The sequence below is a fragment of the Dasypus novemcinctus genome, chromosome 13 (genome assembly GCF_030445035.2).
Source record: "Dasypus novemcinctus isolate mDasNov1 chromosome 13, mDasNov1.1.hap2, whole genome shotgun sequence".
NCBI lineage: Eukaryota > Metazoa > Chordata > Mammalia > Cingulata > Dasypodidae > Dasypus > Dasypus novemcinctus.
In genome coordinates, this window is record NC_080685.1 from 42,390,334 (window position 1) to 42,402,849 (window position 12,516).

General features: G+C 39.8%; 1 protein-coding gene across 8 annotated transcripts in view; it reads left to right on the forward strand.

The window, feature by feature from the left end:
• Window positions 1-12,516, forward strand: part of PBX1 (PBX homeobox 1) — a 322,770-nt gene that overhangs the window by 253,995 nt on the left and 56,259 nt on the right. For all 8 annotated transcript variants that reach the window (XM_023590620.3, XM_023590621.3, XM_071207549.1 and 5 more), the window contains one exon: window positions 233-322. In XM_023590620.3, the coding sequence (XP_023446388.1) occupies window positions 233-322 (90 nt within the window). The remainder of the gene's footprint in view (window positions 1-232; window positions 323-12,516) is intronic.

Sequence of the window (12,516 nt, forward strand, 5' to 3'; positions counted from 1 at the left end):
TCCAGCTTCCTTTTATCATTTTACTGCCTCGGGTACTGAATGCAGAACTGATACTGTATTTGGCATGTAGAAGGGACTAAGCCTCATCCTAGTAGCCCCTTCCCTAGGAAGAGCATCTCCAAAATGGTCACATTGATTTGCCATGCCCAAACAGTAGTCTGTATGATGATGGTCTGTCTCCCGTGCCCTGCATATCCCTGACTAATTTCCTCTCTGTTGTTCATCTGTTTAGGTGGATACCCTTCGCCATGTTATCAGCCAGACAGGAGGATACAGTGACGGACTCGCAGCCAGTCAGATGTACAGTCCGCAGGGCATCAGTGTAAGAAACAAGGCCCCCCTCCCTTTGTTTTTATTCTACCACTACCAATTATTTTAAAGCCATGGGGCTCAGAATGCCACTTAGTAGGACTTGTCTTAGCTATACGGTCACCTCGTTTCTTATCTCTGGATCGGGGCTGCCGTCGGCAGCATTCTCCCCACAAAAAAAGTGGCGACTGGGCAGGCTTCATGCAGGCAGCTGGCGTCTAGGGCTGTCAGATACAATCAGTGTTTGCATAGCACCTGCGGCCACATGCTTTCAACGGAGAGGAGCCGCTAAACAGGTGACACCTAGTGCCACAGTTGTAGGAAATGTCACCACAAGCTGGGCCCTGGGCTGGGGGGAAAAACCAGTGGCCAAAATCCATTGCATCAAGATCTGTGGCCTCAAAAACAAATAAAAAACCTTTCTCTAATCTGTCTGTGGATGACCAAAAAAAAGAAAAAAATGAACAGAGGCTGGGTTTGTTGAAGAGATGGGGAGGGGCACAGAGCATCTTCTACTTGTTCTTGGGTGCGCTGGCGGCGCCTGACTAGCATGAAAATTCATAGCGACAAGCTATGTCGCACAGAGTGAAATCGATCAGACAGACACAAGGAGAACCGAGTGTAGATTTGGGACAGCAATCCAACTTGATTTCTCAGATCAATTGTCCGCTATCTCAGCAGCAGTGACAGCAACCTGGGACAAGAGGACATCCCGGAAAAAGGAGGCTGTTTAGATTAGGGGGTGATTTTCTGGGGTTTTAGAGGTCACCAGAGACTCCAGCAGAACTGTTGGCTCAGAACTGTTGAAGAAAGCCATGGGTGGCTGGTGGTGATATGTTTTTGTTGTTGTTTCTGTTGTTATGATTAAAGTAAACTGGGGAGGGAAGAAAGGAAAGGTAGCCAGGATTAATTAATGTGATCCTAGTCTATACTAATTAAGGGATAACATGTGCAGTGAAGGAGGCTGTGGCCTCTTCAACTCTGCATTGGCCAAGTCATACACAATCAAGGCCATGCTGGAACGCACTGAGAGATGCCTAATTCTTCTATCCTATGAGGAGTGCTTGAAAGAATTGGGAATTCTTAGCCCCTAAGAGAAGATTAGGGTGATACATACTGGTTTTAGAGAGGCTGTCATCTGTGAGAAGAAACAGATTCATGGTGAAGGATGTAAAGCGGGTGGGATAAGATGACTGAGTAGAAGATTCACAGAAGCAGATTGCACATCAGCATTAAGTAGGCCTTTCTTAGAATCAGAGTTGTCCAAAAAAGGGATTGGCTGCCTCTGGAAATCAAGTGTCCCCCATCGTTGGAATGCAGGTGTGGTTTGGCAGCTGTTCAGTAAGGATATTGGAGAAAGGACTCAGGCACCAGATTTTGATTGGTCTTTGTACGTCCCTTCCAACCATGAATTTTTTATTTTGTACTTTCTTCAGGCACATTTCCCTCTGGGAGGAACCTTTTCTGCGAGGGAAGCAGGGGGATGTCAAAGCTAACCTGTTAAAGAGTTTCTGGGAAATCATGTCACTTTCTAAGAAGGATTTCCAGAGGAGAGGACTCCTTCCCATCTTGAACTCATGCTAATAATACTCATTATTATTGTTATATTAAAGGCTGATTTACCAGAAGCCTACTTGGGGAAATATGAGATACTATGGTAGGGAAGTACATTCTCAAAAATGGATTCCAAAAGAAGGAAATCACTGTGTTTGTGTGTGCATGCATGTTCAAACACATATGTGTTGATGCATTTCCTGAATCTCCTGGAGATATAAGATCGATTTTTTCCAGTAAAAAGTCGTGCTCCATTTATACATGAAAGAGAGGGACATGAGGAAAATATTGAGCATGGGACACAATGTGGGTACATTCAAAAAGGGAACTGAAGAAAATCCTCATGACTTGGTGGGAAATTAGGCTGACCGTTCTGCTATTTTGGCATCTTTCTTTCCTAATTGGGTAGCACAGAAGAGAGCAGCTCTCAGACTCTGGGTGGGTAGAGGTGGGGGGTGGGGTCAGCACTGACCCCCTCTGATGTCATCTGGTGATTTAGGAATTATTTCAGGAATAATATAACCAACCATGTGCAGACAATTATATCTGATTGCATAAGCCCACTACCAAAACTGAGCTTGAAAATGCCCTTTGAAAGAGTCTAATCCGTTTCTCATTATTTTTTTCCTACAAGCCTTGGTTATTTCATTTCTGGGTCTTTAATATGCATAGTCAATGAATCAAAGACTGATCATGGTAAGATGTGTTTCTTTGGTATCAATTTTAAACTGTGCCACCTGCAGGAGACTAAGCCTGTTCAAGTGAGATATAATTTTCGATAGTGGTGTTGGATGCCTAGTAGGGCTGTGGCTGCCAGGAGAAGATAGAGAAAAGGAGGGGAGACAAGAAGAGACAGGGACAGTTATGAAAAATTTCAGCCAAGAAATAAAAATAAACAATTTCTAAACCAAAAGCAGTAATGGAATTCCTAGCTGAGCTCTGGATTGTGTTTTGTTCTGCGGAGGACATTTTCTGGGCAGCCTTTATCCACTGCCCTGGCTGAGTTTCCACAGCACCCATATCTTATCCAACCAATGTCTGTTTTAAATCCTATAACATTCAGACCACATGCCTCTAACAATGACCGTGTAGCGTGGGAGTGGCCATGTGTACCGGTAAGACTTCTATAACTGGAGATGGAGACTCTGGTCCTGAGAACTCCACATGTGCCCGGGGGCATGCATCTAACTCTCTTCTGTAAAATGGGCCCAGCAATTCCCACCCTGAACACCTCCAGGGCCACTGTGGGGAAAGTGAGAAAAGAAGTGGGAATGGGCTTGGCAAAACATAAATCATTCTGTATAAATTCAGTATGAAATGTTCTAAGTGATAACTTCCTAATTTGATCTTGATCCCCTCTTGTGTGAGCAGTGTTCCCAGTAGGTAGTTCAAGGGAGCTAGGCTAAGACACAGTCGTCACTTTTGCTTTCCCTTCTGATGGAAGGTATGCTTTTGAGATGGATATGGAGTTCTACAAGTCCTACAGACCCTCTTCCTTAGCCCCTTTAAGAGTTCAGTTATACCTCCTTCAGTTATACCTCCTTAAGTACTTTTGGGTTCTCAAATGACAGTGGGCAATCCTTACCAGGTTTACAGTGGCTCAAAGTAATGGAGAGAGATTATTCCACTTCTCTTTCAAACAGGCATACTTAAAGATGACTTAGCTATCCTCTTTCTTTTCCAATACCACCTTCCCAGTTCTGGAAGTAATTCTAGAATAAGCTGGACTATTGCAATAACCTCTTAATTCCTCTTACTACCTTCAGTTTCTTGTGTCTCCTGCATACATCCCCTGAATTGTGTGATTCCTTGCTCATTAATCAGCAGTGACTTCCCATTGCCTACCTAAGCAAGCTCAGGCCTTGAGTGAAGTATGCAGTGCCCTCAGCACTCCGGATCAACCTACCTGCCCTAGCCTCATCTTTCCATCACCAAAGTAAAATCTAAACACCAGTCATTGTGGTCAGCTCACCTGTACAAGGCTACAACCCTTTCCCCCTTCATCTTCTCATGTATCCATCAACATAAACGTCCTTTCATCCCTACACCAGCTTCCTCATCCCATCCCACCATTAGATCCATACTTATTCCCCCAACCAACTCCTCCTTGCTGCTTCTCCTCCTTCGCACTTCTTCTCTTCTCTCTTCTTTATCACTCAAACTTCCCTTGCATTTCAGTTGTGTGCTTGGAACATGCCCCCTTACTTGGTCTTTATATCTTTCACCCTCTCATATGTACTTGACCCTAAAATGTGTATATTAGTTGCTCAAAAGGCATCAATTGAAAGAATAAATCAAGCAGGAGACGACAAGATGCCACTAAATTAAACATGTAGACAATTTAATGAATGGCAGCCATCTCTAGTGTATCAGCCATAAAATATCTAGTCTTAGTTTTTATTATAAATGCTTCACTAATCCACACATATACTGCCTTTTTAGTTCAAAAAGGTTCCAGATTCTTCCTTTTTGGAAGATGTTTTCCAGACTTTTTGGCTAATGTCAATTCTGTGAGAAAATAATTAGAATCATCGTTAAATAAGTGAAGTGAAGCCATGATGGTGATGATATTGCAAGAGAGTATTATCCCTTTGCTTGCTTTAGCATCTTATCCTAAAGGAATCCCTGGATTAAGACCTTTTTGTGAGACAGCCATCCATCCAGCAATAGAACATTGTTTCTAGTGGGATTCTCATTGCCCTCCTTATCAGATGTGGGATTAGAACCACTGCAGACAACTTGGTGGAAGTGGAAGCAACACGAATTCAGGAAACTTGGATCCTTCTTGTGGTTTTTCTTTAGATGAGTCCTCTGTGTTGTTGCTTAATCTGTAAAATTTGCCATTTGGCCCAGATGAGCAAGCTCTAAAGCTTCTTTCAGCTCAGTAGTTCTAAAATTCTGCAGCTATGATCTTTGATTCTTACTGTTAGCTCAGGGGACAACAGACTCAATTGTAGAGCCTCTTTCCAAAACCCTCCCTCAGTAAAGTTCATCCTTTCCATACTTTATAACCCCACCCCACCACTTCCCCCTCATATTGTATTTTGAGGCTCTAAAGGGGAGGAGGGACTTTTTCCTTTGAATTCTGAGATTCAGAAGCTTTTATTCTTAAGAGTGGAAGAATTTATTTTAAATGTTTTTTAAAATGTGAGTTAAGGGAGTCAGTTCGTTCCAGCTAGTCTCAAATGTAAATAGAAATTCTAATAAGATTTTTCTTATTCAAGATTTTCAGCAAAAATGAAAATAAAGTGTTAGTAATCTCTCTGTAAGGTGAATGTGCCATTAATGTCAGTTTATGACAGAAAAATCTTAATCTTATTAATTTGCCTTTGTAATAATTATAGTAGCGGGAAGATACAGCTAAAACGTTTAACTTGTAAATTATAATATATGTATTTTTGTTTCATGTTTCTTTTCTCCTATGTTAGTAGAGGGGGAAAGTACATTTACTAGGGAAATAAATAAAATATAAATCATTAGAATGAAAATAACCTCCTCTTAAGTGGACACATTTCAGGAATTTGGATATCACAAGGGTTACTTGGTAACACTTAGCAACATGCCATAATTTTAATTTTTTTAAATACTTCTGAGGGACCTCCCTCCACTTAAAGTATATATATTAATAAATTATTCCCACATTTAAGACTGGGAATTGAGGGTAATAATTAAAATCATACACAACTCTTTGAAAACTCCCTTTAATTGTATAGAGTTTCAGTTCTTCTGTCTTACCAAGCTGAATGAATTTTGATGGAATTAAAATATCCAGATGTATCCAGATGTGCCCATCTTCCCTGTCCGTTGCCTTCGGGTACCTTCTGGTACTGCTGCCTATGATTTGTGAACAGCCACAGTCTGGAGAAATGGACGAATGATAGGTCTGAACAAGATGAACTGGCTTTGAAGGCAGTACGAATAGAGAAATGGACTCCCACCTTCAAAAAGCCAGCAACCTGGCTTCCTTCATGACAAAACCAAAGGGAAACAGTCAGTCAATCCCCTCTCCTTCTTACACGATAGGAACTTTAAACATGAAGTTCCCACCACGTGAGCATTTGAGACCAGGAAAGCATTTTATTTCAGCCAAAAAATAGTTGTAGAAGCACAAAATTCCCAAAATTGTAATTTCGTATGCATTCTGTCATTTCTCTCCAGCAGCCAGGATGAAAGCCTGGAGCAGAAAACAAACACATTCATTCATTCATGCATGCATGCATACATGCACACATACATTTACACATTCACTTATGATTCACTCATTCATCCATTTGTTCAATAAACATATTATTGACAGCATTTTTAACTTTGGGCAAAGACACTATGTCATATTATATCTAGTCAAGTTGGAGAAATTCTGTACCTGAGATGATGGAAAACCATGATGCCAGTTAGGATGTATTTTTACTTTTGGTCTGGTTCACTGCTTTGTCTGGGGTTAGGACTCCTGTTCTGGGAAGACAAGGATGAGGGAGCCAACCAATACTGTAGTCTAGGAAGGAATTGGAAAATATAAGCAGAAGAGCGGCATTCAAGACCAACCAGCAATAGTATATAGTATATAGGATAGAGAAATCTCTCCTATCCAACTAAACAGACACACCACGGCTTTATAATAATAAGCATCTTTTTGTCGAGAATTTCATTTTCTCTTTGTGGAATTAGTCATAACCAGATTTATTTATCTCAATCCTGGTAATATGATCACTCTAAACATCATTTACATTCATAGTAGTGTGTTTGTGTGCATGCATCATATTCCATTTCTGCCACGTTTATGCTTGTGTAACTGTAGATGACAAGTCACTTTCTCTAGGCCTCCGTTTCCTGAACTCTAAAAAGGACAATGGAGCTGGATGATCTCTAAGATCTCTTCCAGTATGATAGTTTAGGATTCTAATTCTAAACCATGATTGTTTTTCCATCCTCAGGAAAATGCTGGAGTTGAAAGTATACTTCAAGGCCATAAATAAAAGGGAGCGTTGTGCTTCTGGAAAAATCCCTATCTATGCAATGACAGTGTAGGCCATGTACTTGGACTAGGTCCTGATTAACATTCCAGACTCAATTCAGTCCTGCCTTCTGCTTTGTGAGAAAAAAAGCAAAACTTCAAAAGGCAGTTTGTTTTTGTGGTTGCTTCTGAAAATGACATGACCCCTCCAGACCCCAGAGAATATTGAACTAATTAAATAGACAGTTTTAATTGTGGGAAACATTAGCATTGATTTCTGAAGATGGCCCTCTTCTTGTTGGTGCTAGCATCACCACTTCTTGCCTTCCAATAAGAACTGCCATGTGTTAGATAAGCTTATTTTGAGATGTAATTAGACATGAGTTCTTTCCTAGAAGATCCTGTTGTTATTTTAGAATTTGGTAAATTTTAAGTCTCTACTTAATCTCTGACCATATTTGAGTTTAGGGTAATTTTTTTCTGCATTTCTAAATAATAGGAGCTTTTCCAGTTTGACCAAACAGTAAATAAATGAATAAATGGTTTATTCAGCAAATGGTTTCTTAAGAATTACCTAAGTATCCAGTACCAGGAATACAAATATAAATCGGGCATGGTGCTTGTTCTTCCTACAGTCACAGAAAGCCAAAAGGACTGCGAGTTACCTGGTCTAGTCCTCTGCTTCTCAGAAAGGAGAAGGATTACACTACCCAATGTAATGACATATCTTATTTTTAAAGAAATTGGGAAAGGCAATACTATCATGGTATTGTAAGAAATAGTTACATATAAGTAATAATTCCTATCAACTAATAATACACAAATTGCTTATAAACATAGATCAACATTTGTCATTTTTTTTGCAAGTGACCAGGCCAAAAGTTATTCTTTCATTCTAGAACACAGCTGTCCAGTGGAACTTGTTGCAGTGACTGAAATGCTCTATTTCAGCAGTGTCCAATACATTAATCATTAGCCACATATGGCTATTGGGTACTTGAAATATGGCTAGTGTAATTAAGAAAATTTAATTTTTATTTTATCTAATTTTAAGTAACTTCAATTTAAATAGCTACATGTGGCTAGTGACTACCATATTGCTTCTAAATACTTTGCCAATAGTTCAGTAGTAGCCACCAAAAGTGGGATGATGATATGAAAGCTATGACCATTTTTCAAAAACAGATTAGCCTTCCTAAAACAGAGCACAGAAAAAAATGCATGCTTTCTACTTAAATAAGCCTTTCCTAATATAAATAGAACTCTTTATTAAAAATTAACCATATACAAAAATTAACTCAGATTAACATAATGACTTAAACAATGAACTATTATGGAAGAAAATTTAATATATAAATACTTGTACTTATTATGGTCTATTAGCAGGAATTTTCTACTTGTCAGCCACAAATTCATCTACCTAATAATTTTTTAAGCCTAAGCAGAATATGTCTTTGAACTCATCTTGAACCCTTTCTTTATATCTAAACCCTTTGGGGCTTATACAAAGTCCAATCTCTGTTTCAGGTCTCCCAGGTAACCAAAGCCTCTGCTGACAGTCGTAGCTTAGCTGTTCCTTGTTGCTCGCTATTCTATTCAAAGTATGGTCTGCAGACCAACAGCAGTGACATCAGCTGGGGCTTGTTAGAAATGCAGAATCTCAGGCCCCAGCCCAGACCTATTAAATCACATTCTGCATTTTACCAGATCTCTTGTGTTTCCTAAGCACCTTAAGTTTGAGAAACTCTAGTGGATAAAATGACTTTAAGAGCTGCCTACAGCCTGTCTCAGAGAAGGGAATTACCTTGCTTTCTTTGCACTAAGGACACCACCTATTTAAAATTTTCAAACATTTTATTTTAGAATTTTTCAGATAATCATAAAAGATGAAAGAATTCTATGGTGAAACCAGTATATCCACGACCTAGATTCTCCCATTAATATTTTACAGTATTTGTTTATCACCTATCTATCCATATCTATATCCTATCTATCCATCAATCCATTTTATTTTCCTTAAGTCTTTTGAAAAGTAAATTACAGCCAACAATACACTTTCTCCTAAATAAATACTACTGGCATGCATATGATTAAATAGAATTTACAGTATTTTGCAGCTTCTTTTTCTTCTAAGGTGAAATTTACACTCAATTAAGGGTACAAATCATAAGCGTAGAGTTTCTGAGTTTTGACAGGTGTGGTACACCTGTATATCAAGGTAATACCCTTTATTTTCTTGTGTCTACCTCTTTCTCATAGTTTACAAAAGCAAAAACAAAAGAAAGAGAGTGCCAAGGTTATCCAAAAAATAGTCTATTCTAGACAGGTGCTCCCCCCTCCCACCTGCAGTCTTAAAGCCAGGCACTGCTGGAAAGGCCATTTTAAGACAGATAAGGTTGTTTATTCTACACGTGCCCTAACTTTGTCTTGGTATGCCTGCTTTTAAAGAGACTACTGTCCCCTTCCCATAATAAAAGATTTCAAAACATATAAAAATAGAAAATATAATAATATTTGAAAATTAGGCTACAGTATTATTTCTTCACTTATATTTCATTTCTCCTTTTATCATTTGCCATTTCTTCGCTTTCTTCTCTGTTGTGCTTTTACCTTGGATCCAGTTCACTTACTAATGTCTCCCCAAACTTACACAAATTTTTTGTTTTTCACAGTCACACCCTGTCTAAAATTGCAACAAGACGCAGCAAATAGACACCAAGAACAGACAACCGGGGGAGGGGGGGAATTAAATAAAATAAATAAATCTTTAAAAAAAAAAAATTGCATCTTTTTCTTCCATAGGGAAGTATAGGGGAGTGATCTATGGTGGGAATGTGGAAACCCATCCTCAGCCAACTCCTTATTCCAAGAGGGCAATATGAAAAAGAACAGGCCCTTGTATTAGTCGGGGTTCTCCAGAAAAACAGAAATGGCAGGAAATATATGTATGTAAATATTATGAAAGAGTTACAGAAATTAGCTCACACAACCATGGGCACTGGCAAGTCTGAATTCCATAGGGGAGTCTGCAAGTTGGGAACTCTGGTGAAGGTTTGCATGAATTTCCCAGGAAAAACTGGCTGACTGAGGTAGAAGTAGGAATTTTCCTTTCTAACTGTTGAAATCATCAGTTCTTCCTTTAAAGCAGGGGTTCTTAACCTTTTTTTTTCCCCATGGACCCCTTTGCAAGTCAGATATAAACCACAGACTCCTTACTAAGTCGACACTATACTGTGTATTATTTAATAAATATATCACACCCACACCAGCATGTCCCCACAAAAATAATGTTTTTTTGAATTTCAATTCAAGCTCATGGACCCCTTCTTAAGAACCCCTGCTTTAAGGCCTTCAACTGATTGAATGACACTTTGCTTATTGCTGAAGGCAATTTTCTTTGTTGATCTTAGATGTAATCAGCCATGGATGTAATCAACTGACTAATGATTTAAATCCATAAAACACCTTCACAATAACGATCAGGCCAGTGCTTGCTTGACCAAACAACTGGACACCAAACCTAGCCTGACACATGAACTTAACCATCAAAGTCCAACCCTTGTCACCTTGGCACTATACACATCTCCCCAAACCAAATAAAAACAATAATGGTCATACCAGTCATACTTTGACCTAACATAATTCAACTGTTCTGGGAACAACTGGAAACACACTAATCCTCCCCAGAAGATGATACAAGTTCTTAGGTGATATTCACTCTTATCTTCATATCCTGTAACTTAAATACTGTGACATAAAGTTAACAAAACTTAGAAATGAATAAGGGAGGAAGAAAACAAATATGAAAAGAAAAATGTATATATACAAACATATTTCTAACAGAGCAAGGAAGAAATAGTTATAGCTATTAGAGCCCTTGTTTCTGCAACTGTCACATGATGGTTGTTCATATTTATCACTACTTTCTTTGACTACTCATTCCATATTCCCTTTACCCTCAGTAAGCACCACAGCTGGTCTGAGTTCTTTGCCTGGTAAGATGACCCAAGCCTTCTTTCCTGAAGTTTCTGGGCCATTTGTAGCCCTGCCTGGATTGGATTGTTGCAGTTTTCCATTGACTTTAACCACAGACATGGTAGTACTAAGAAATGTCCTAAGGGCTCTCCCATATTCCAGGCATACTCTTTACCTCCATAGTGAAGAAGAAGTCATATTTCCCCTTGATATTCAGGATCAATCACTCCAGCCAGTACAGTTACTCTTATTTTTGCCTGTTGATTCAAAGGCATGAGGAGCCCAAGGTGGCTAGGTGGGAGTCTAAACTTTCAGTTCAATGTAGTCATTGGTGTGTCTCCTGGTGGAAGCACTCCTCCTTTTGGAGCTAAGAACTATAGATCAGCAGAGCTTAAGGTTGGGGGACAGGAAGCAAACTTTTTTCAGTTGGGTCACTAGGGGTAATAATGAGTAGTACCACTCCCATTTCCCCTCCTCTATTCTTGGACCCATGAATCCTGACTATGGGAGAAACAGCAACATAGAGTGGATGCTGAATTAGAGCATACACACAACCTCCTGGAGAACATTGTCTTAACCCTGCAGGGTTTTGCCATCCAATTGACTCTGTAATTGAGTCTTCAAAAGCCAGTTTTACTGTTCTGTCAATCCAGCTGATATGGTTGGTAGGAAATATGGTAAGACCAGTGAATTCCATGAGCACATGCCCATTCCTGCCCTTCATTTGCTATAAAGTGGGTTCCTTGGTCAGAAGCAATGCTGTGTAGAATACCACAACAGTAGACAAAGCATTCCATAAGTCCACCGATTGTAATTTTGACAGAAGCATTGCATTCCCAGTTGGTGAATCATACTCAGAGTATGTATTTATTATAGTAAGAATAAAATTCTGTCCCTTCCAATATGGAAATGGCATAATGCAGTTAACCTCCTACCATGTAACTGGCTAATCACCTCAGGGTGGTGCCACATTGGGCGCTAAGTTTTGGTCTCTGCTAGTTGGCACATTGGGTGCTCAGCAGTGGCAATAGCCAGGTTGGCCTAAGTATAACCTCCCTCCCTACCACCATGGCCACTTTGTTCATGAGCCCACTGGGCAATGACAGGAGTAGCTGGAGAAAGAGGTTAACTGGTATCCACAGAATGGGTCATCCTATCTACTTTATTAAAATCCCCTTTTGCTGAAGTCATCTTCTTGTGAGCATTTACATGTAACTGAAATATTTTCATGATTTTTGCCCATTCAGAAACGTCTATCCACATCCTCTCCCCCAGACTTCTTTACCACCAATTTTCTAATCACGTTCCTCCCTGGACCCTGATCACCCAGCCAAACCCTTGGCCATAGCCTCCAGCCATTTCTTTTTCTACACAAAATGATCTACTCAAAGTTCTGCCCACTGAGAGAACTTCTCTTCACCACTGCCCTTCAGGGATGTCCCAGAAAGTGGCTATAGTGCTGCAGCTTTCTTTTGGGTATTACCAAAATGAACCTTCTGTAAACTAGTCCCAAGTTTTCTCTTCAATCGGCTGATTTTAGGGATCTCTCCAAGAGGCCTTAGTTGTGGGCTGGGAAAGAGAAGATTATATGACAGGAATAGGGGCCAAGGATTTTTGGTCTACTTACTTGTGCCTTCAAGGCCTGCTTGAGCCCTGGCACATGTATACCACTTTCATTTGATGATGGAATGCTGCTGTGCTTGCCCATTCCTGTACTTGATGGATCA